Genomic DNA, 26,605 nt, shown 5'->3' on the forward strand with positions numbered 1-26,605 from the left:
GTAGAGGAACTTGACTGGCCTGCACAGAGTCCTGACCTCAACCCAATAGAACACCTTTGGGATGAATTAGAGCGGAGACTGTGAGCCAGGCCTTCTTGTCCACATCAGTACCTGACCTCACAAATGCACTCGGAAGAATGGTCAAACATTCCCATAGACACACTCCTAAACATTGTAGACAGCCTTCCCAGAAGAGTTGAAGCTGTTATAGCTGCAAAGGGTGGGCCAACTCAATACTGAACCCTACGGACTAAGACTGGGATGCTATTAAAGTTCATGTGCAGGCGTCCCAATACTTTTGGTAATATGGTGTATATTTTTCCCCCTGCTTGTGTTTTTAAGTAATCACAACCAGTAAAATTATTGTATTACAGCGAAAAAAGCATTAGCCACTTAAAACTTAACTCCGGTGAAATATTAAAATTAAAGGGGTTGTAAACCTTTGAGGTTTTTGACCTTAATGCATTTTATGCATTGAGGTCAAAAACCCCCTGTGATACAGCTGCCCCCCAGAGCCCCCCTTTTACTTACCTGAACCCGGTCTTTCCAGTGATGGGGACAAGCACACCAGCTCCAGCCAGTGTCTCGGGTCCCGATTGGATAGATTGATAGTAGCGCAGCCATTGGCTCCTGCTGCTGTCAATTAAATTCAATGACGCCGGAGCCGAGGGGCGGGGCCGAGTCTTGCTGTCTGTGTCAGTAGACGCAGCAGAAAACAGGAGCATGCCCGCACGAGTGCCTCGAGGAAGAGCGGCTATCCAACGGGGCACTCAAAATAAGAAGGAACCAGGAGCGCCGCTGAGGGACCCCAGAAGAGGAGGATCTGAGCCACTGTGCAAAACCAACAAATTTGTTATTATTTTTTTTTTTTTTTTAAAACAAAGCTTTAGATATCCTTTAAACTCCACAATGCAAGGGTTAAATGCAATTTTTTTTTCTAGGACACTATTAAATATCAGTCCCCTAAAAGCCACCAATCTTTTCTTCCCTCTGATGTCCAAGGTTGTAGACGGGACCTCAGTATCCTCACTTACAATGTGAGACTGCTGGTCTTGCATTGTACTTGATGATGTCAGAGTGTGACCAAAGAAGCACTGAAGAGAAGTGGCTTCAGAGGACTGGTCACATAGAGAGATGGAAGCCTGTAGGGACAAGGGATAAGGTAAATAAAAATGCTTTTTAATAACCTAGACCAGTGGCCTCCAAACGGCATCCCAGGCATCATATGCAGCACTTTACTTGCTTTTATCCAGCCTTTGGGGCACTGTTTCTCCCACTGACACCATCAAAAGGGCACTATTCCTTCCAATGATGGGGCATAATTTCTTCTATTAATACCAAGGATGAGACGCTTTTTCTCCCACTGTCACCAACAATGGGGCACTATTCATCCCACTGACACCGATGGGGCAGAATTCCTTCCATTGACAACAATGGGGCACCTTTTTTCCAACTGACACCAAGGATGGGGCACTAGTCATTCCACTAACACAAAAATAGGGCATTGTTTATTCCCACTGGATGCTAGGACATTTTCCACTCCCACTGGCCCTAATCTGGCCCCCCTAGAGTCTGAAGGACAGTCAACTGGCCCTTTGTTTAGAAAGTTTGGAGACCCCTGACCTAGACAAAAAATGAGCATTGAACCCTTGCAGTATGGGGGTTCTCCACTGCAAGAGTAGCTTTGGATATTTCTTGGGGTTCCCCCCCTCCAATGCAAGGATTACATGCTCATTTGTGCAAAGGGTACCAATAAACAGACTTTTATACTTACCTGATCCCTCTCCCCCTGGCAGCCATTGTTTTCTTCTCTGTCATGCTCTGGCCTGTGGGCTTGTCCCTCTGTGTCTTCATGTACAATGCAGGCCTATTAGCACTGCATTGTATTTGAAGAGTGCCTACAACTGCCAGCCCACCTACAGGAGTGAGGGATTAGGTAACACAGACCTTTTTGTTGGTATGCTAGGCATAAAACAGGCATTTAACACTTGCAAAGCAGGAGAAACCCCACTGTAAGGGAAAATTCAGCTGTAAATCGTCTACCCTAAATCCAACTCTTAACCCTAACCCTTAAAGTGGTTGTAAAAGCAGAAGGTTTTTTTTAATCTTAATGCATTCTATGCATTAGGATAAAAGCCTTCTGCGTGTAGCAGCCCCCTTATACGTACCTGAGCCCCCTCTCTATCCAGCGATATCCATAAGTGTCTCGGCCGCCAATAACTCTCCCTCCTGATTGGCTGAGGCACAGTAGCAGCGCCATTGGCTCCTGCTGTCAATCAAAGTCAGTTAGATAATCAGGAGGGGGGGCGGGGCCGTACCGGGGCTCTGCGTCTGAATGGACACACAGAGCTGCATCTCAGCTCGGGTGCCCCCATAGTAAGCTGCCTGCTGTGGGGGCACACGACATGAGGGAGGGGCCAGGAGAGCCAAAGGGGAACCCGAGAAGAGGAGGATCGGGGCTGCTTTGTGCAAAATCACTGCACAGAGCAGGTAAGTATAACATGTTTGTTATTTTTAGAGGGAAAAAAAGGAGACTTTACAATCACTTTAAGTAGCAACACAACAAAAAAAACTGACTGAGGTTCTAACCTCGCTCCACTCTGTGCAGACACAGAAAAATGGATTGGCTAGAGTTCTACTTTAAATGGCCTCAAATGCCAGTGTTGTCTAGCCTTGTTTTTTAGACTCATTATAGTCCAACTTTGTGGACTAGGCGCCTATCCCCCCAACTCCGAGGACCCGCTCCCCCAAGCATTTTCATTTTAATTACCCTTTCTAGTATCTTCAAGTCGGTCATGAGACCCTTTAGGTTTTTTTCGATCTTCTGATTGTGGTGGATGGCCCTGGATGATACAGAGATGCTCTGGTGAATCCATGACAGCCCTGTATATGGGTTGAGTGATACTTGGTGTCGTCCAACCCGAAAGACTAAGGACATCTTGTGGCAAATAAGAGGTATTGCAGGAGCAATAGTCTGGTCATTGTAGTGGATAACTTGACTGAGAGTTGAGGGATAAATTATTTTATTTAAAATATTTCTGCTTACTGCCAGCTCTCTCTATAACATTCCATGAACTACTGGGCAGACAGCAGTAGTGGGAATATATCCGGGGGATAGCAGAATACAGATTAATTTCAAGGTTACTGGCAGGTGGAAATGAAGACTTGGCTGCAGTTCTCACACATTGCAGTTCAATACACATGAAAATGGATTTGAGGATTACGCAGAATGTCAACCTGATGAAATACAAATTTCCCATTTGCAGGTCACGGCATGGTGGAGACTTCTGAGGCTTCATTGTGCCACAGCCAAGGGATAGAAATTTACAAGTTATTCCAAATGCTCTGCCTCAACACAAATCTGTTGTTTGATATTAAAGGAGAGCGCCGGTCGTGGTGCTAGATAAAAGGTTTAAGCCCAAAGGCAAATATACTTACTTCAAAGAAGTCTAACAGCCATTTTCTTTTGCTTTGGATAGCAGAGAAAATTTGATCAATTATTGTTAGGTTTTTGTACCCAGTACAAGTAATGGGGGTTTGGTTGTGGTTTGGCAGAAAAGCGCATACACGTAAAGCATTATCAGTTCTATGTCTTTCTCACTACTGTCGCTAATGCATCCAGGGCTGACCATATATAGGACATTTCTACATGAATGATTGACATGCGCTCGGCCACAAATAGCTGCGGGAGCTGTCAGTCTCCTATTGCTTTCAGTCAAGTTTCTAGTTTGCAGGAACCTTCGCTGGGTCGTCAGCAGCTAATTGCAAATGGACACATTCGCAAGTGTGAGTTGGGCTTTATAAAGCAGTAAATATGAATTTCACCAAACAATAAGAGGTCATTTAAAGCCAATCTTTGGCTGCAACCAAGTGGTCTGGGTGGCACATTTCTGATACTCACTTACCCTGAGGATCCAGTGTTGTCCCGCTTGAATTCTGCAACCTGCCCGTCTCCTGGGATATGTGAAGTGCATATCACAGGAGGCAAAGGGAGGACGGTGCATGTCATTTGCCAAGGCAAATGGGAAGGGGTCTCGCAGTATTTTAATGAAAAAACAAAACAAAAATAACCTTATTCTGGTGGAGAGAAGGGGAGTCTCTCTTGAGGGTGACGATCCGCTTTAAAACATTTGCACCTGGAAGATTCACCTGCAGTTAATGTTTGTTGATTGTCATTGTATACCTGTATTTCAGTGACCATTCTCTAGAAGGGGATTAAGACCCCTTTCACACTGAGGTGGTTTTCAGGCGTTTAACACTAGAAATAGCGCCTGTACACCGCCTCCCATTCATTTCAGTGTGACATTTCACACTGGGGCGGTGCGCTTACGTTAGGAAAAGTCCTGCAAGCAGCATCTTTGGGGCGGTTTGGGAGCACTGTATTTAGTGCTCCCAAAACGTCATGCCCATTGAAATAAATGGGCAGTGCTCCCAAAGCGCCTGAAAAGTGCTTTGGAAGCGCCGCAACATGGGCGCTCTTAATCCTCCTTCGGGGTTAAAAGCACCCCAATAGCGGACGAAAAGTGCCGCTTAAACAGCACTAAAGCGCCGCTAAAATGAGCAGTGCTTTAACACTACCGCGGGCCTGGACCCAGTGTGAAAGGGGTCTTAAAATGTTGCTAAACCCAGGACCCTGCATTAACTATATCTGGTCTCCCACAGTACAGAGAACATGAAAATGCAATTATTTTAGTAAATATAAACTGCCAAAAGCCTTTTCTCATCAGCAGTATATAGCAGTCTCAGTGTCTGGTTAAAGCTTGTAGGAGGAGTTTTTCTTTCTATTCTGTCCTATAAGGCTGTATGACCCCTGGCCCTCTGTTTAGGCAATGCTGATTGGCCCTGTGCTGATCACATGCACCCTCCAAAGAAGAAAAAAAAAAACTCTCTAGCAATACACACCAAACTGAGCATGTGCAGAGCGCCCCCCAATGCTCTGTACTATTAGGAGATAAATTGGGGACAATGGAAGGAGGGGAGGATCAGAGAAGACAGGATCAAACAGCCTTTTTACACAATGCAGAGGGTTAACCCCTTAGGTTCCACAGTGAGTATAACAAGCATGATTTACTGCATATACACATTGATTTTACTGTTGTGGTTTTAGCGACTTTAACTTTGCTTTGGAGAGATTTCCTTTCATTTCCTGTTGGGTCTATTAGAGGAAAATCTCCTGAATGGGACACAGGTTAGAACCCCTGTCGTTTTTTTTTTTTTTTTTTTTGCCATCTGTGCCCTATAGGGGAGATTTTCCTTCACCTCCTGCTCTACCTCTAAAAAACTAAGTGAGAGAAAATCCCTCCAAAGTGAGGGAGTCCTCAGGGGTCACCAAGGTCACAAGAACTAGTGTCCCCATTGGAAGAGTTCCTCTCTATTATGCCCTGTACACACGGTCGGACATTGATTGGACATTCCGACAACAAAACCGTGGATTTTTTCCGACGGATGTTGGCTCAAACTTGTCTTGCATACACACGGTCACACAAAGTTGTAGGAAAATCCGATCGTTCTGAATGCGGTGATGTAAAACACGTACGTCGGGACTATAAACGGGGCAGTAGCCAGTAGCTTTCGTCTCTTAATTTATTCTGAGCATGCGTGGCACTTTGTGCGTCGGATTTGTGTACACACGATCGGAAATTCCAACAACGGATTTTGTTGTCGGAAAATTTTATAGCAAGCTCTCAAACTTTGTGTGTCGGAAAATCCGATGGAAAATGTGTGATGGAGCCTACACACGGTTGGAATTTCTGACAACAAGGTCCAATCACACGTTTTCCGTTGGAAAATCCGACCGTGTGTACGGGGCATAAGAGTTCTGATGTCAAACCAAAATGTGGATTTTTTTTTTTTTTTTTAGATACTCTGAATATGTGTACAGATTTCTCCTGCGTTTCTCCTGCGTTCAGATGTAACGCAGGAGAAAGTGATCAGGGAAGTATATTTAAAAAAATACAGGAGGCCGATGTGAATACAGCCTTAGATATACTTCAAATAAGGCCTCAATCACACAGGCACTCTGATCAATACATCTGTGCAAAGGACCAGCTTTACCGTCCAGAAGGCACAAGTGGTTTGTGTAGCCGCATATAGCCAGCTTGTATAAATGAATGACAAATGCATGGCACAGATCTTTATGGATCTTCGCACACATCCCTAAGTGTACATCCCTGCGGGGGGGGGGGGGGGGGGGGGGGGTAGTGCACAGCTCTAAACCCAGTCTTTCTGCATTCTAAGCCATGCCTCAGCCCTGCACAGGCGTACAAGCAGGGATGCGTGAAAAGCCGTCCACCTGTCATTGATTTGAACAGGCTGAATACACACGGATGCATGGACCACATGTGCTCCCGGGTAGGTAGCTAGCCCTTTGCACAGATGTACTGTACCTATCAGTGTGTCCATGTGAATTAGGCCTTAAAGTGATACTAAAGTCTCATACTTTTCTAAGTTAAACATAACAAACATGTTATACTTACCTCCTCTGTACAGTGGTTTTGCACAGAGCAACCCGGATCCTCCTCTTCTCGGGTCCCTCTTCAGTGCTCCTGGCCCCTCCCTCCTGTTGAGTGCCCCCACAGCAAGCTGCTTGCTATGGGGGCACCGGAGCCAAGCTACAGCTCCCTGTGTCCATTGAGACACGTAGCCGCGGCCCTGACCCTGCCCCTGCCCCTTTCTCTCCTCATTGGCTGACTGACTTTGATTGACTGCAGCGGGAGCCAATAGTGCTGTGCTGCTGTCTCAGCAGCCGAGACACTCCTGCAACATTGCTGGATCTAGATGGGGCTCAGGTAAGTGTTAGGGGGGCTGCAGCACACACAAAACATTTTATCTTAATGCATAGAATGCATTACAATAAAAAAAACATTTGCCTTTACAACCCCTTTAATATAATGAAAACTACTGATATTTTTAAACCCAAAAAAGGTCCTAAAAATGAATATAATTTTTTAAACTCTTCCCAGCCAGCAGCTCTCTGCACGTAATCTTTTTCATGTTTGTTTTGTTGCACATTTAGCAATCCACTATCAATGATTTATATTCGGGCCGCAACTAACGATTATTTTCATAATCGGTTAGTTGGCCGATTTAGTGTTTTGATCAGATAATTTAATCAGATAATAACCTTAAAATGTGGTGTATAATTTAGTTAATATGTAAAGTTTAAAATAAAAGGCAATTTCTTCTTAAATATCTCTAAGCAGTGGTAAATATAAATAACCAACTATATGGGTAGGGAGCAAAATCTCCAATCCACTCTGAGAAAAACAGACAGAAGAGATATACTGTGTATACTATAATGCCGCGTACACACGGTCGGACTTTTCGTCTACAAAAGTCCAACGGACGCTGACGGACTAAAGCTGGCTGGTAATCCGATCGTGTGTGGGCTTCTCCGGACTTTCAACGGACTTTTTTAGCCTCAAATCCGACGGACTTTAGATTTGAAACATGCTTCAAATCTTTACGTCGTAAGTACGACGGACCCCGAAATCCGCTCGTCTGTGTGCTAGTCCGACGGACAAAAACCCATGCTAGGGCAGCTATTGGCTACTGGCTATGAACTTCCTTATTTTAGTCCGGTGTACGTCATCACGTACGAATCCGTCGGACTTTTGTGTGGTCGTGTGTAGGCAAGTCCGTTCGTAAGAAAGTCTGCCGCAAGTCCGCCGAAGGTACGTCGGAAGTCTGTTGGACAGGCTGTCGGACTTTTGTAGACGAAAAGTCCGACCGTGTGTACGCGGCATTAGAGGTTGAATCTGGTAAATATCATCAGACTCAGAGATCAAATTTTTTATTTAAAGAAAGACAATTTGCTTATTGTGATGACAACCTCATAACATCATATCTCCCCATCTTCTTTTATCTTAGGTTGCAGATAAGAGAGTGTCAAGAAATCATGCTGTACTAGAGGTGGTGGATGACAAGCTCCGCATTAAACCGGTAATTACTGATGCCATCGAGTATTATGGGGGATATAAAAGAACTATGCTGATTCACACTTTCTCATAGCATTTCTGTTGTGTTGTTATGCTGGGGAAATACAACCCAGTGTAATAGCAGATTTATATTACACTTTACTTCTTTGTGAGTAGATGGATTATTTCTTTTTGCAATGGATTGTTCTTGGTATGTGTCTGCCCTAGTACAGAGAGGTACAATGCCTCGCAAAAGTATTCACCCCCTTGTCATTTTTCGTGTTGTTGCAACAACCTGGAATTAACATGGATTGTTTGAGGATTTGCATCATTTCATTTACAGAACATGCCCACAACTTTGAATATGTTTTTTTTTTTATTGTGAAGCAAACAAAATAGGACAAAATAATAGAAAAAGTCAATGTGCATAACTATTCACCCCCCTGAAGTCAATATTTTGTAGAGCCACCTTTTGCGGCCATCACAGCTTCAAGTCACTTTGGATACGTCTCTATGAGCTTGCCACATCTTACCACTGGGATTTTTGCCCATTCCTCCTTGCAAAACTGCTCCAGCTCCTTCAAGTTGGATGGTTTTTGCTTGTGAACAGCAATCTTTAAGTCTGACCACAGATTTTCTATTAGATTGAGGTCTGGGCTTTGACTAGGCCATTCCAACACATTTACATGTTTCCCCTTAAACGACTGATGATAAAGTGATGCTTTAGCAGTGTGTTTGGGGCCATTGTGCTTCTGGAAGGTGAACCTCCATCCTAGCCTCAAATCACACACAGAGTGGTACAGGTTTTGCACAAGAATATCCCTGTATTTAGCACCATCCATCTTTCCCTCAACTCTGACCAGTTTCCCAGTCCTGACTGCTGAAAAACATCCCCACAGCATAATGCTGCCACCACCATGTTTCACTGTGGGGATGGTGTTCTTTGGGTGATGTGATGTGTTGGGTTTGCGCCAGACATAGCGTTTTCTTTGATGGACAAAAAGTTCAATTTTAGTCTCATCAGACCAGAGCACCTTCCTCCATACATTTTGGGAGTCTCCCACATGCCTTTTCGCAAACTCAAAACGTGCCATTTTGTTTTTTGCTGAAAGTAATGGCTTTCTTGTGGCCACTCTGCCATAAAGCCCAACTCTATGGAGCGTACGGCTTATTGTCATCCTATGTACAGATATTCCAGTCTCTGCTGTGGAACTCTGCAGCTCCTCCAGGGTTACCTTAGGTCTCTGTGCTGCCTCTCTGATTAATGCCCTCCTTGCCCGGTCCGTGAGTTTTGGTGTGCAGCCGTCTCTTGGCAGGTTTGCTGTTGTGCCATGTTCTTTCCATTTGGTTATGATAGATTTGATGGTGCTCCTAGGGATCATCAAAGATTTGGATATTTTTTTTAATCTAACCCTGACTTGTACTTCTCAACAATATTGTCCCTTACTTGTTTGGAGAGTTAGTGGTGCCTCTTGCTTAGGTGTTGCAGCCTCTGGGGCCTTTCAAAAAGGTGTGTACATGTAATGACAGATCATGTGACACTTAGATTACACACAGGTGGACATCATTTCACTAATTATGTGACTTCTGAAGGTAATTGGTTGCACCAGAGCTTTTTATGGGCTTCATAACAAAGAGGGTGAATACATACGCACATGCCAATTATCAGTTTTTTTATTTCTGAAAAATAGTTTTATGTATATATTTTTCTAATTTTACTTCACCAACTTAGACTATTGCGTTCTGATCCATCACATATAATTCAGATTAAAAAACATTGAACTAAAGGCTGTAATTTAACAAAATAGGTAAAAATGCAGAGGGGGTGAATACTTTTGCAAGGCACTGTATGTATATATATATTTTTTTTATACGACTAATGGCGGTGATCAGCGACTTATAGTGGGGCTGTGATGGTGCGGTGGGCAATCTGACACTGAATGGAAACGAACTGCCACTGACATCACCAGTGGCCCTAAAACCCGGAAGCAGGCAGCGGTGTACCAATATGTTACTTTGCCTGTACGGATGGGCGGGCCGTCCTCCATTTGGGAAAAGGAATAACTGTAAATAAAGTGAACCTGGCTGGATTCAGTTTTTAAATACCCAATCATGTGCAAGGAAAATGAAAAAACACAGCTTACTTTGCTTGCATACAATTGATTTGAGTGAACATAACTTCATCTTGTTTACTAAGCTTAGTAAAGGTTATTTGGCAAAAGCCAACATGTCAGAGCTGCCAAAGTTGATTCTTCTTCTCAGCTGCAAAGTATAAAGGGTAAATCCACTTTCATGGGGAAAAAAAAGGCAAATAAAAAAAATAATAATATAGCATATACAATTGCAAGTTATAATGTAATTGAATGTTATTAAAAATTACCTTTCCTTTTAAATTTGAAGAGCTGTATTTTTCTGTAATTTAGCAACCTGGAGGTGTTCTTTACGCAGACAGTGTACAGAATGCCCCCTAAAATTGTCATTTCCTGCTTGTGTGATTGGCTCACTGATTTTCCTAGAAGTCTGCACTAAAATACAGGTCAGATTTCAGGCATCCCCTGCAGCAAAAATGTCATTTTTGGCAATATACTTCCAAGGGGAAATCACATCTAAAGGAATGCTGACCTTGCAATTTTCCTCATTAGAGTCCTGCAAGTGCAGCAGCTGATTGATAATTATAAATTAAATCCCATTCACATTCATTTTGCACATGGACACAGAGAAACAAACAGCTATTTCTTCAGAACAACAAAAGGTGGGAATCTACAAGAAAGTTTGTTAAAATCCTTGTAATGTACATAGATCACACAGAGGGGAATGTCTTTTTCTCAACAAGGGTGTAGTTAGTCTTTAGGTCTGTATTCTTTTAAAATATTCCTGTTACCTAACCAATGGCTTAAAGGAGAACTAAAGCCAATATACTGAATAGCGCAAAGAAGCGTTATAACCCCTGGCAGATTTTTTTGACATCTGCGTCCCATTGTGGAGATTTCCCTTCACTTCCTGTCCCATAGCCAAACAGGAAGTGAGAGGAAATCCCTGCAAATTAAGGAAATTCCTTGGATACCCCCAGGTCACCAGAACTAGTGTTCCCATTGGATGTTTTCCCCTCTATTACTTTTCTGGGGACAACCCAAAATTTGGGATTTTCTTTCACTTTCAATGATAATGGTAAACAAGACAAATAGGGAGGATGACACTACACACAGACACTAATAAAAACTATTATTCTTATCCCTCTCAACTCTATCCAAAACGAATAAAAAAAAGTTTCACCTTTCATTATACTTTAATTTCCTAACAATTATGAAACCATGCCATGAAAATCATTGTTGTTTCCTTTTGTTATTGGCCCCATTGCTGGCAGATAATGATCATTAAACCATAGTAAATGGAGATGATTGACACTTCCTGCTTGAGGCAATTTTTCTCATCATCCTGTAAAGCTTTTTGTTAACAGCCAGTGAGAGTTCCTGTATTTTAGACCTGTGCTGCCATAGCTTAGCAGGACTTTGTTGGTTTCTGAAAGCTGACATTAGATATCTTTGTAGCTGACAGCTTTGGCTGTAGTAAAAAACTATGGGATTCTGGTAAAACGTTAGACCCACTGTCTTTTTTTTTTTTTTTTTTTTTTTTAATTGTATTATTCTGTCTGGAGAGTTTTTGATTATCACAGATTTCAGTTAGGGGTCTAGTGCAATACACAGGTTTTCCTGAAAATGTTATGTTGGAACTCAAAGCAAACCATTAAACTGTCACTAAAGCAACATCATAAAAAACTTTATCAATAAATACTGCATTACATTCCGTTCATACTCAGTCACTATGGGATTTGTTTTCTGTATTCTGAAAAAAACCTGGTTGACCCTGCTGTTCCAACTCCACCTTTTGTTCATGTCCCCAATGCAGCTAGGGATTTTGCAGAGCAGTGTTGACAGCTTCTGCACATGCTCAGTTTTCTGTGAGTTTATATTCTGAGCATTTCCTCCCTTTTACATCTGGGCAGCCCATGTCACACATGTGTGGTGTATACACCGTGGTAAATGACAGCCCACTCCCTCCCTCCTCCTCCATGCCCACTAACTAGCTAAATGGGGGTGGGATATTACATGTAGATTGGCACAGCACAATGGCAGCAAAGGTGCCCAGTGTGTCCCCTGACCAAATTTACACCAGTAACAAAGAGATGGCCCCTGCCCCCACCTATAACTGGCCTTCACAGCAAGGAGCACATGGAAGGGCAAGCTCATGAAAGACAAAACCAGAGAAAATTCCCAACCTTAACTTGCCAACCAGAGATGTTGAGCTGGGAATTTTCTCTGGGTTTTGTCTTTCATGTGTTTGCCCTTCCATGTGCTCCTTGCTGTGAAGGCCAGTTATAGGTTGGGGCAGGAGCCATCTCTTTGTTACTGGTTTAAATTTGGTTAGGGGACACACTGAATACCTTTGCTGTCATTGTGCTATATACTGGGTGCCCAATGTGCCCCTGTGCCTTTATGGAAGAATGGGCTACCTCTAGGCCCACCTACCCCTTATCTATCCATTAGAATGTATGTGCTTCCACTATGGAGACTCTCATAAATTTAGAAGAGTTAGGTCTGCAAGCGATACAGGGTGCCATGAAGAGGCCTTGCAGCTTGCGCATGCGTTTGTGTGTGCTAACTAAACCCCTGTTTTTAACCCATACTGTTGGACAGGTTAATTCACTTGGTAAGCAGACTGGTTGGCGAGTTGAGCTGGGAATTTTCTCTGGTTTTGTTTTTCAACTTTCTTCTCTCAGCCAGAACATTACTCAAGATGGGTCATGGATGGGTCTTTCGGCATAACAATGACCCAAAACATACTGCCAAGGCAACAAAGTTGTGGCTCAAGAAGTAGCATATTAAGGTCATGGAGTGGCCCAGCCAGTCTACCGACCTTAATCCTATAGAAAATTTATTGAGGAAGCTAAAGCTTCAAGTTGCCAAGAGACAGCCAAAAAAAAACTTAAGGATTTAGAAAAAATCAGTAAAGAAGAGTGGACCAAAATCCCTTCTGAGATGTGTGCAAACCTGGTCACCAACTACAAGAAACGTCTTACCTCTGTGCTTGCCAACAAGGGTTTCTCCACCAAGTACAAAGTCATGTTTTGCTTGGGGATCAAATACTTATTTTAGGCTCGGTTCACACCTTCCCTGTTCTCCATTTCGGGGCCGAATCAGGACTGAATCTTTGCCTGAATTTGGCCCTGAAACAGAGCCAAAGATGCTCAGCATTTCTGTGCAGTGCGCTCCGCAGCCGCCCCGCAGATATGTGAATCGGCTCCATAGACGGCTTCAATTCGCATAGGTGTGAACCCAGCCTCACTCACTGAACTGCAACTCAATTTATAACATTTGTATCATGTGTTTTTTTCTGGATTTTTGGTTGATATTATGTCTCCATCATTTAAAGAGGAAATAAACTCTCCCACTCTGATGCTGCTTTTCATTTGGTCCATTATAATAAGTAATGATCAAACTATAGCCACTGTAATCCAGCCCAAATCGCATATTACTTACTGTTTAAAGAAACTTTAAAAAACTTGTTTCCAGGGGTTAGGCAGCACCATCTTTTTTTTTTTGAAAAATATTTATTGGGTTTTATGGCATACAAAAGTATAAGACTTAGTGTTACAAAAGTTACAGAGTATTAATCGTTACAATCTATACAGTTGAATGACTTCTCATAGTAGTTGAAATACAATCTTGTCATATCAGTTAGATCAAAAGAGAAGTAACAGGGAGATAAAAAAAAGAAAAAGAAAAAGAAAAATTAGGGGAAAGGGAAGATGGGGGAGTTCATGTTTGCCATCTCATCAACCTTATGGGGTGAAGCACCATCTTAAGTATTGTTTTCTGAGTCCACAGTAGAGTGTATTTCCACCCTTACATTGAGCACTTCCTGTACTGTTAACCAAGCCTCCTTCTCAATCCAACATTTCTATGGCAACCTTGTTTAACGGCTCATAGCTGACTTGTTTTATTTTATAAGAATTTACTTGTGCCAATTATCTAGTGTTTGCCTGTGTCAGTCTTATCAGCTTCAGCTGATAAGGCTGCACTAATCCTGTCCGATGCCCAAGTTTACACTGCATGTGATGTCACATGGTCACATGGGGTGTAGTGTGAAGCTCTGAGTGATTATGCAGTCTCGTGGGATTTCAGAGTTGTGCCATAGGAAGATCTGATAATAGACAGATAAGTACGCAGAGTGTGCCGTAAATCAGGGGAGATCTGGGCATGCTCAGTGAAGTCATTCTAAAGAACTAAAAGGATTACAACAATACTAAACAAGTAAGGATCTATCTACAAGCAGTGTTCATTAGGGTTTTTTATGCTGATTTACACGGGACAAAGTTGTCGGGGAGAGTTTACAACCACTTTAAAATACACCTGTGATAAAAATTATAGACCCTGGTATCTTTGTAAATGGGCAAACTTGCAAAATCTGCAGGGGATCAAATAATTATTTTCCTCACTTAATTTTTAACTGGAAGGATAGGGCGGAAAGACACTGCAGACACCTCCAGCACCATTCAATCTGTCGGATCATTATTTCTCATGAGAAGCTGCAGGTAGCAGTGTATGAGGGTGCCGAGTTATTAGGTCTTCTCCTTTTCTAGCCCTTAAGATAGTTATAGACTGGTAAAATCACTCAATTCCTCTATCCACACTACATAGTATGAATGGTGGGAATATCCCCTGCTGGCTATTGTATTTTGACAGACAGCACTTGTGGCTGTCAAGAGTACCCAAACTGGATGCAGCTGAAATTTGGCTGACAATTTTAGGCCTGGCTGCTTGGATTTCCAGATCGAAGGACAGTTGGGAGGGTGCTGACACGCCCCCCCCCCCCCCCATGGCTTGAATTTGCTCTTTGAATGGTCAGCTTTATTGCCAAATGTCTATGAGTCTCTTTATTTAAGAATGTAATGGAGGTGTATCATTACTTACAAGTACAGGCAGTCCCCGGGTTACATGTAAGATAGGGTCTGTAAGTTTGTTCTTAAGTTGAATTTGTATGTAAATCGGAACAGGAGGTACATTTTTTAAATGTAGCTCCAGTCAAAAAAAAAATATTTTTAATTCTTTTGGATAGCATAGGGAAGGGTTAACACCCCTGTAACATTTGTTTTGCTGTCTGTGCCCCTTCCCTGTTCAGAAAATTCCACCTCACTTTCTGGCCCTGTGACAACTGGGATTTGAAAATTTTGAGTTGTTATGGAAATAAGGATTGGTGCTAAAGCTTCGGTGGAGATGTCTTTTTCCCATGATAACTCATACAGGAGTGAATTTCCCTTCCTAGGGGTAGATTTCCTCTCACTTCCTGTTGTTTCCCTCCGTACGTAAGTATGAGTCGTTTGTAAGTTGGATGTTTGTAACCTGGGGACCGCCTGTAATGGGATTTAAAACTTTTTACGTTTCGCTGAAGCTCAGTCCATCTTTTTCAAGACCAAGAGAAAGATGGACTGAGCTTCATTGAAACGTTGGCAATAAAAACACTGCTGTTTTTGATCTTCCTCCTCTGGAAGACTTGTGAATGCCTCTAAACAACACATACACGCTGATCAGCCAAAACTGTATGACCAAAAGAATAACTGATTATCTCGCTTCAATGGTATCTGAAAGTCAGTGGGATAAATTAGGCAAGAAGGAAACATGGTATCCCTAAACGGGTGGTGATTTGGAGTGGTGACAGTTTTAAAAAAATGCACCAACATCCCTGAACAGGCAATATAGACGAGAGGAGTATTTAGCGGGATTTTTTAGGGGCTGAAAATACTGAAAAACTATGTACAATAAAAAATATCACTTTTTATTTAAGACATATAAAAACACAGATATTTAGTGTCAGATAAGGTATACATTGGTACAACTGTTATGGAGAAATGCCAGGTATGGAAAGAGATATCTTGTCGTGTGGTTGGTGGTACATTTATGCCGACATGTTTCCCCACCGTGGGCTTCCTCAGGGGATATACCAATGCAGCACGACACGCAACACTAAATATATAGAGAACATACATTTAGGTCATAATGTTTAGATTTCATGCTCACAAAGAAAAGAGAAAGACCAAAACAAACAAAAATGTCGAGAACACTGTCTGCCAGGGCCAGTCACACAACCACTCACCCAGACTGAACTCCACGCAACTCCAATGATGGGCGCCTGAACCAATATGGAATCACCCCAATGGGGCAACAAGAAAGGCCAAAAAGGAGATTTTATCTGACCAACTATAGGGTAAGAAAGATAGAAAATAAGAATAAGTATGAAAAAATGTATTATGTCTGCCATCACTAATAGAAAATCTGACGGACAGACAAAAGTAGCTGAAAACAAGGAATACACTCGCTAAAATAACTATTAAGTTGTATATAAATTGGGGGTGCTGTATATAGTTGGAACTCAGTTTGCCAATTGCCAAAGCCAATAAAAGAACTTAAAAAAATGTTAAAAAAAATATTGAAGGACAATTAATAAGTATAATTGGGCTTTAGCATAATGTACTAATATTAGACGTGCTATTGACACATCCGTACAGAGGGGCCATTGTATTATTGTCATATGTTATCCCTAAAGTTGATGTGTTGAAAGCAAAAAAAAAAAAAGGGCATTGCAGTTTGTTGTGTATGGGGATTTGCAACTGCAGACCGGTCAGTGTGCCCATGCTGACCCATGTCCATAACCAAAAGCACCTACAATGGGCGTGTGAGAATCATTACTGGACTATGGAGCAATGGAATAAAGAGGCCTGGTCTGATGAATCATGTTTTCTTTTACATCATGTGGATAGCCAGCTGTGTGTGCATTGGGAGATGGCATCAGGATGCAGTATGGGAAGAAGAAGATCCAGAAAAATATGTTTAAGGGCGCTCTGAGTAACAGGACTGAGCAGATTATTGTCTTTATTGGAAGTGGAGGAATTTAAAACGATGGAGTATCTTCAAAAACTTAGGGCAGCACTCAAGGAGGAGAGTAGACTCTAGTAACAACAAAAACAGAAAAGAGGTGCCTCTGAGTACAGTGCAGTATATAAAACTATGAAAATATCCCTATAAGGATGATTTAAAACACTTACAAGATTGATGGTGAAAAGAAATGCATCATGAGTGTGGAAGGTGATCCAGCATAAAAGTGGTCTCAGTGTGTATCAGGTCACTGTTCAGCAGCAGAACATCCCAAGAGGGTCAGCAGGGTGAGGACACAGCTCTGGAGGCACAATTGGAGCAGCTGCGCTGTCAGAATCGGCGTGGAGCGTGAAACCGGAATTGAAGTCAGCAGGAGGGGACCAGCAACCAACGTGGACCACAAACCGGAGGTGAGGTCATCAGAATGGGACGCGTTTCAGAATTTCTGATTGGTTCCTATATTGGTTTGAAGAAGGAGCAAGTCAGTAGTTCCGAAAACGTTCTGCTACTGAACAGTAACCCCAGATACACACTGGGACCACTTTTTATGCCGGATCACCTTCCACACTCATTATGCATTTCTTTTCACCATCAATCTTGTAAGTGTTTTTAATCCCTTTAGGGATATTTTAATAGTTTTATATACTGCACTAAGAGGTGCCTTTTTTCAGTGTTTTTTCTTTTTTAATTATGGGAAGAAGACAAGCCAGCAGAGACAGTGTGATGCTTTGGACAATGTTCTGCTGAGAGACCCTGGGTTCTATCATTCATGTGGATTTTACATGACATGTACCACCTACCTAAACATTGTTGCTGACCAAGTACACCCCTTTATGGAAACCGTATTCCCTGATGGCAGTGGTCCTTTTTCAGCAGACTAATGTGTCCTGCTCTGCAAAAATGGTTCAAGAATGGTTTGAGGAGCACAACAATGAGTTTGACTGGTTGACTTGGCCTCCAAATTTTCCAAACTTCAATCCAATCAAGCATCTGTAGGATGTTCTGTAAAAAAACTGATCCATGGAGGCCTCACATTGTAACTTAGAGGAGTTAAAGGATCTGCTACTGACGGCTTGGTGCCAGATACCAAAGCATGCCTTCAGAGGTCTAGTGGTGTCCATACCTCGATGGGTTAAAGCTGTTTTTTTGAAGCAGAAGGGGGACCTACTTAATATTAGGGGTGGTTATAGCTGATTAGTGTGTATGTGTGTATACTCACACTGTTATGCCCCTTACACACGGTCGGACATTGATCGGACATTCCGACAACAAAATCCATGGATTTTTTCCAACGGATGTTGCACTTGTCTTGCATACACACGGTCACACAAAGTTGTTGGAAAATCCGATCGTTCTGAACGCGGTGACATAAAACACGTACGTCGGGTCTATAAACGGGGCAGTAGCCAATAGCTTTCGTCTCTTAATTTATTCTGAGCATGCGTGGCACTTTGTGCGTCGGAATTGTCTACACACGATCGGAAAATCCGTTGTTGGAAAATTTTATAGCCTGCTCTCAAACTTCGTGTGTCGGAAAATCCGATGGAAAAAGTCAGATGGAGCCCACACACGGTCGGAATTTCTGACAACACGCTCCGATCGCACATTTTCCATCGGAAAATCCGACCGTGTGTACGGGGCATTAGAGTGGAAGAATATAGAACTCCCTTCCACAGTTGGTGTCAACAGGAAGTGTAGATTAATTCAGAAAACTTAGATCTGGTTAAACTGGATGGATGGATGCCAACTATGTAACAGTCAGATGTCTGTTCTGTCCACCCTCTAAAATCTTTATATATGCGAGCATGCGCTTTGCTTTATTTTTCATTTAGGTTTATAGTGATACTTAAGTCTCGTTTTATTTTTTCATTAAAAATAACAAACATGTTCTACTTACCTGCTCTGTGCAGTGGTTTTGCACAGGGCAGCCCAGATCCTCCTCTTCTCGGGTCCCTCTTTGGTGCCCCTCCTTTCTGTTAAGTGCCCCCACAGCAAGCAGCTTGCTATGGGGGCACCCGATCCACAGCTCCCTGGGTCCATTCAGACACAGAGTCCTTTCTCTACTCATTGGCTCACTGACTTTGAGTGACAGCAGCGGGAGCCAGTGGCGCCATGTTGCTGTCCTAGCCAATCAGGAGGGAGGGTCCTGGACAGCTGAGTCTTCTGTGCAACATCGCTGGATTGAGATGCGCTCAGGTAAGTGTTTGGGGGGCTGAGTGGGGCTGCTGCACACAGAAGGCTTTTTATCTTAATGCATAGAATGCATTAGGATAAAAGAAAACCTTCTGGCTTTACAACCCCTTTAACCGGTTCCCGACCGGCGCACGCCGATGTATGTCGGCAGAATGGCATGGCTGGGCAAATGGGCGTACCCGTACATCTCTTTAAATTTGCCGTCATGCCATTGCGTGCGTGCGTGCCGGCCGGGAGTTCCGTGAGTCGGTTCGCGGGTCCTGCAGACTCGATCGCCTCGGGAATACCCACGATCGCCTCATGGAGAGGACGAATGGGGAGATGCTAATGTAAACAGGCATCTACCCGTTCTGCCTAGTGACAGTGTCACTGATCTCTGCTCCCTGTGATCAGGGGCAGAGATCAGTGACATGTCACACGTAGCCACACCCCCCCACAGTTAGTAACACTCCCCAGGACATACTTAACCCCTCCCTAGCCCCCTAGTGGTTAACCCCTTCACTGCCAGTGTCATTTACACAGAAATCAGTGCATTTGTATAGCACTGTATACAAAAGATACGCTGTGCTAAGGTGAAAATGTCAATTTGGAGATCATTATGCATATGAGGTATACTGAAAATATTGCATAAGCGGCTTGTCCAGCCAGAGCAAGGCACAAAGGATATATGTATTAAAAAAACAAAAAAAACCAAAAAGTTTGCCTGTTAGGAGGGATAAACTGTGCATCGCATCTCAGTGGAGTGAAAGGCCTCCTGACAGGCGAACTTTGAGGCAAACTTTGGAGACTGTTATCAGATTGGTGCACTCACGCACCTTGCAAATGTGAGTACCCTAATGTAGGGAGCTTTTATTCCAATAAATATTTATAAACGATATCACACTATCCAGTTTTTCTTTTCCTTTATTCCTAACTGTGGATCTGCTGCTGAAAACTGTGTATCTGGATTCCATCACTGAGCCGTGGGATGGCTCATAAGCGTGTTTAGACTCAGTCTCACAGCTGAGTCGCACGCTCTGAGGTGAGCGGCTGTCCCCGGGGGGGTCACTGCATGGCACTTGAGCATGGAATTCTGAGCACTAAGCACTAAGATTATTGCACGCACGTTGGATTTTTTATGAACTGTTTTTATGGACTTTATGTGCATTTCTTTCATAAATTGGACTTTAATAACCACGTATCTCATCTTGGATTTGATATTCACACTCATTGTGTGGCACTTGGCACTTTGTTATGTTTTTTGCACTTATCACTGTGATATTATTTATATATTTTTTACACGGTAAATTTCAGATTATATAAATAATTTTTCATTCATTATATATACAGTTAGTAGTTTAATCATCGCTACTCTTATTCTAATGGTATACATCTAGTATATTATTTACACATTGTACCTTATAATCACTTTTAATTTTTTTTTTTTTTTTTTAATACATATATTCTTTGTGCCTTGCTGTGGCTGGATAAGCCACTTATGCGATATTTTCAGTATACCTCATATGCATTAATGATCACCAGATTAACATTTTCACCTTAGCGCAGCGTATCTTTTGTATACATTGTATTGCACGGCATGTGAAACGTGTTCTGCTCGGGCAGCTAGGTGATTTCCACATTTGAAGCAATATACCATTGTGGCTCGCAAAATTCTCTTTTATCTATCTAATTTGTATAGCACTGATTGTTGTATAAATGACAATGGTCCCAAAAATGTTTTAAAAATGTCCGATGTGTCCTCCATAATGTCGCAGTCACGATAAAAATCGCTGATTGCCGCCATTACTAGTAAAAAAGAATTAATAATAAAAATGCCATAAAACTATCCACTATTTTGTAAACACTATAACTTTTGCGCAAACCAATCAATAAACGCTTATTGCGTTTTTTTTTTTTAACCAAAAATATGTAGAAGAATACGTATCGGCCTAAACTGAGGAAAAAAAATGTTTTTTTAAATATTTGTTGGGGATATTTATTATATAGCAAAAAGTAAAAAATAATGCGTTTTTTTCAAAATTGTCACTATTTTTTTGTTTATAGCGCAAAAAATAAAAACCGCAGAGGCGATCAAATACTACCAAAAGAAAGCTCGATTTGTGGGGAAAAAAGGACGTCAATTTTGCTTGGGAGCCACACCGCACGACCGCGCAATTGTCAGTTAAAGCGACGCAGTGCCGAATCGCAAAAAGTGCTTTGGTCAGGAAGGGGGTAAATTCTTCCGGGGCTGAAGTGGTTAATATTTATATTTGCTGCATATGCTGTGTCAAAGGCTATCTGATGTACTGTATATGTGCAGAGTTGAAACCTGCTCTAATGTATTTCCACATTTACCTATGACTTAATGATGGCAACAGACAGTCCAGAGATCTGAAAAGAGATAAAAGCTATTCTAGACACTTAAATACAAAGTCGTGATCTGTAATGTATGGCAGGTGTACTTTACATTTATATCCATGTAATAATGGTTTTCAAACACAATTGTAATCTTTCATTTTCTTTAAGCCCACCAGGAAATCTCGTTCTCAGACTGATGTTTTATCTAAATGGTTCCTGTCTGTCATGTTCTCTAAGTATGCATGTTCAGGGAGACATTATTATTAAAGCGTGCTTAAAGCTCAATATGTGTCTTCATCCTGCAGTGTATGCCGATTAAGTCTTTGTTTTATATTTCACAGCCTTGGTCAAAGATGTCAGAGATACTGTGTGTGTGTGTTTATAATTTACATACATTTTTTATATTTTACAGCCTTTAGTTCAATGTTTTTGTTCATCTGAATTATATGTGTTGGATCAAAACAATGTGTTGGTGAAGTAAAATTAGTAAAATATATACATAAAACTATTTTTCAGAAATAAAAACCTGATAATTGGCATGTGCGTATGTATTCACCCCCTTTGTGATGAAGCCCATAAAAAGCTCTATTGCAACCAATTACCTTCAGAAGACACATAATTAGTGAAATGATGTCCACCTGTGTGCAATCTAAGTGTCACATGATCTGTCATTACATGTACACACCTTTTTGAAAGGCCCCAGAGGCTGCAACACCTAAGCAAGAAGCACCACTAACCAAACACTGCCATGAAGACCAAAGAACTCTCCAAACAAGTAAGGGACAATAACGTTGAGAAGTACACGTCAGGGTTAGGTTATAAAAAAATATGCAAATCTTTGATGATCCCTAGGAGCACCATCAAATCTATCATAACCAAATGGAAAGAACATGGCACAACAGCAAACTTGCCAAGAGGGCAGCACACCAAAACTCACAGACCAGGCAAGGAGGGCATTAATCAGAGAGGCAGCACAGAGAACTAAGGTAACCCTGGAGGAGCTGCAGAGTTCCACAGCAGAGACTGGAGTATCTGTACATAGGACCACAATAAGCCGTACGCTCCATAGAGTTGGGCTTTATGGCAAAGTGGCCACAAGAAAGCCATTACTTTCAACAAAAAACAAAATGGCACGTTTTGAGTTTGCGAAAATGCATGTGGGAGACTCCCAAAATATATGGAGGAAGGTGCTCTGGTCTGATGAGACTAAAATTGAACTTTTTGGTCATCAAAGAAAATGCTATGTCTGGCGCAAACCCAACACATCACATCACACAAAGAACACCATCCCCACAGTGAAACATGGTGGTGGCAGCATCATGCTGTGGGGATGTTTTTCAGCAGTCAGGACTGGGAAACTGATCAGAGTTGAGGGAGCGATGGATGGTGCTAAATACAGGGATATTCTTGAGCAAAACCTGTACCACTCTGTGTGTGATTTGAGGTTAGGACGGAGGCTCACCTTCCAGTAGGACAATGACCCCATACACACTGCTAAAGCAACACTTGAGTGGTTTAAGGGGAAACATGTAAATGTGTTGGAATGGCCTAGTCAAAGCCCAGACCTCAATCCAATGGAAAATCTGTGGTCATACTTAAAGATCGCTGTTCACAAGCGCAAACCATCCAACTTGAAGGAGCTGGAGCAGTTTTGCAAGGAGTAATGGGCAAAAATCCCAGTGGTAAGATGTGGTAAACTCATAGAGACTTATCCAAAGTGACTTGGAGCTGTGATAGTTGCAAAAGTTGGCTCAAAAAAGTATTGACTTTAGGGGGGTGAATAGTTATGCACATTGACTTTTTCTGTTATTTTGTCTTATTTGTTGTTTGCTTCACAATTAAAAAATAAAATCTTCAAAGTTGGGGGCATGTTCTATAAATTAAATGATGCAAATCTTCAAACAATCCATGCTATTTCCAGGTTGGGAGGCAACAAAACAGGAAAAATGCCAAGGGGGTGAATACTTTTGCAAGGCACGGCACTGTGTTTGTGTGTGTATGTGTATATATATATATATATATATATATATATATACACACACGCCTGATTGTGACAGAAGCAGGCATGCTAATTACACACCTGTGGGCTAGGTTCATATGCGTACCAGGGATAGAGCTCAGGTCTCCCACTTGGAGACAGCTCCCCCGCTCCACCCAGGCAGACAGGAAGTCTGGCCGAGGAGTCAGGAGGACTCCGCCCTACAGACACGACGTCTGTGTATGAGAGTCAGGAGGACACCCATGTTCCCTAGGAGAGGGAGGCTTCAGCTGGCAGTGTAAGAATACTCTCTGAGGAGCAACCCAGAGGCCTAGGCGTGAGGTCTGAAGCAGCGGTGCAGCTGCATGAGGTGGACTTCATTGGCAGGATCAACAGGTATTTTGTGGGACTCTGCAGGGGACTAGAAGAAAACTAAGGGCAGATGCACTTATAATAAAGTGCTGCAGCACATATTGGTTTTCTAAAAGGAGAACATAGTTCTACTTTAGTTTGCTTGAATATGTTGAAAGTGCTGAAATACACTTATTAAAGCAAACCTTTATTATATTGCAGCTTACCAATTCTTAGATGTGATGGCTGCATTAATTTTCTTTTTTAGGCTTTCTTCTATTTTTATTTGGTGATCCAGCCAGTAAGTCTGTTGTTTTTCAAAAGAACAAACTCTCTTCCAGATGAATCAGTTTACAGGGATGGGATTAATCATTTAACACTGCCCATGACTGACAATGCTGCTGTCTGTTGTGGCCCCTGTGCTCATTCATCCAAAGTGTGTTAGATCACCAGGTGAAAACAAGCCTAAACAAAAGAAAACTAATGCAACCATCACATTTAATGATTGGTAAGCTGCAGTATATTACATTTTTGGTTTTGGGTTTAATACCGCTTTAACCACTTCAGCCCCGGAAGATTTGGCTGCTTAATGACCAGGCCATTTTTTGCGATACGGCATTGCATCGCTTTAACTGACAATTGTGCTATCATGCGATGCTATACCTAAACAAAATTGACGTCCTTTTTTTTCCCACAAATAAAGCTTTCTTTTGGTGGTATTTGATCACCTCTGCGGTTTTTATTTTTTGCGCTATAAACAAAAGAAGAGCAACAATTTTGAAAAAAAAAAAACACAATATCTTTTACTTTTTGCTATAATAAATATCCCAAATTAAAAAAAAATAAAAATTTCCTCAGTTTAGGCCGATACGTATTCTTCTACATATTTTTGGTAAATAAAATCGCAATAAGCGTATATTGATTGGTTTGCGCAAAAGTTATAGCGTCTACAAAATAGGGAATAGATTTAGGGCATTTTTATTATTATTATTTTTTTTTACTAGTAATGTCATGATCTGCGATTTTTATCTGGACTGCGACATTGCGGCCAACAGATCGGACACTTTTGACACATTTTTGGGACCAGTGACCTTTATACAGCGATCAGTGCTATAAAAATGCACTGATTACTGTATAAATGATACTGGCAGGGAAGGGGTTAACACTAGGGGGCGATCAAGAGGTTAACTGTGTTCCCTATGTGTGTTCTAACTGTAGGGGGGAGGGGACTGACTAGGGGAGGAGAGAGATCGGTGTTCATACTTAGTATGAACACACGATCTGTCCATCTCCCCTGAGAGAACCGGGATGTGTGTGTTTACACACACACATCCCCGTTCTTGTTCTGTAATGAGCCATTACGCCCACCGGCACTCGCATCGGCTCGGGGGACACGCTTTGGGAGTGCGCGCCGACATACAGCTACGACGGCTCGTGCAGGGGAGCCAACCTGCCGCAGTATAACTGGTCCGGAAGCGGTTAAAGTGGTTGTAAACCTTCTCATATACCCAGTGAAGTGACTGGCCTCAGGTGATACACAAAGATTAAGCAAATCCTCTTAAGTTGTGCTTGTTTATCTGCAGTATTCTCTCCTCTACAGCCATTTAAAGTCCAGAATTTATCAAGCTTGTCCGAGTTGTCAGAAAAAAAGTAGGTGGAGAATTGAAATTGCATACTTCAGAGCATAGAGAGGAGAGCTCTGAGAGCTGATTAGAGGGAAGGGACAGACCCCCTTTACACAGCTCACAGGAACAAAGCCGAGGCTGTCAATCATAGGCTGTGTTTTGGTGTTCCCTCCCCTGTCACTTTTTTTCTCTTAGTATCAGGAAAACTTGTCAGAAATGAATCATGCTGATGGCAGAGAAACTAGGCAGCAGACAGAAGTGGCACTTAGTGCTTTTAATTGAGACTACTACACACTATAGAGGGATATGCTTTGTTTATATTTCATGTCTGAGGTTTACAACCAATTTAAGCCAATGATATAATGTGTGTGTGTTTATGTATGTATGTATGTGTGTATGTGTGTGTGTGTGTGTGTGTATATATATATTTATTTCTAGTTACTATTTATTTTCTATCACAACAGAAGGTTGTTTTAAATGCTGTATTCATCTGAATTAATGGAATATCAATATATTAACATAACGCTGCAAGTAAAGAAGTTCTGTTTCTTGTATAATTGCTATTGCTTTGTCTTTATTAGTCCAGCTTTATTTAATATGCTAAAGCACTGTGAGCGCATTATAACTGTTTTCATTTTGTTTGGCTTGACTCATATGCTTGTCATAAAGACACCACAGAAAATGAAAACATAATTGTAACATACAGTGGAAGCATGAAAAATAAAGTGCTCTTAGCAGCTTATTTGAGCTTGTTAATTGAAGAGACTAATGTTTATTTATGTTCATAATGCCCTTTAATAATAATAATGGTGAAATTCATCTTTGCCTGTATTTAATATATGTAGCAGCAGGTGGCGCCATTTACACAATTTCAGAACTACTGTACATTGTATAGACGACTATATCTAAACTTTTACATTTCACCTGTTATGCACAATAAGTGCCAAAGACCCATAAGGGCTTTACAGAATACATTGAGCAACTTGCATCAATCCTTTTTCTTGAAGGAACCTAAAGCCCAAAGCTGTTACAAAGCCACACATCTCATTTTAGGACCGATTTGACCAGATGCCAAATAACCTAGCAATATGTGTTATTTTCTGGGGTCTTTTGGCTGGTCAAGGGCATCCTGTGGTCCTCTTATTCCAGTGGTAGTGGGGGGCAGCCATTGATACTCAGAAGGGAGAGTCCTGGACAGCTGAGTCTCTCGTGCAACATCACTGGACAGAGATGGGGCTCAGGTAAGTGTTAGGGGGTGCTAGGGAAGCAGCTGCA

At 42.0% G+C, this 26,605-nt stretch overlaps 1 protein-coding gene across 1 annotated transcript in view; it reads left to right on the plus strand.

Moving 5' to 3' along the window:
* APLF (aprataxin and PNKP like factor) overlaps positions 1–26,605 on the plus strand; it is a 369,085-nt gene that overhangs the window by 46,330 nt on the left and 296,150 nt on the right. The window contains exon 2 of the mRNA XM_073628226.1: positions 7,870–7,941. Coding sequence (XP_073484327.1) covers positions 7,870–7,941 — 72 coding nt within the window. The remainder of the gene's footprint in view (positions 1–7,869; positions 7,942–26,605) is intronic.

Source organism: Aquarana catesbeiana, linkage group LG04, assembly GCF_042186555.1.
Source record: "Aquarana catesbeiana isolate 2022-GZ linkage group LG04, ASM4218655v1, whole genome shotgun sequence".
Classification (NCBI taxonomy): Eukaryota; Metazoa; Chordata; class Amphibia; order Anura; family Ranidae; genus Aquarana; species Aquarana catesbeiana.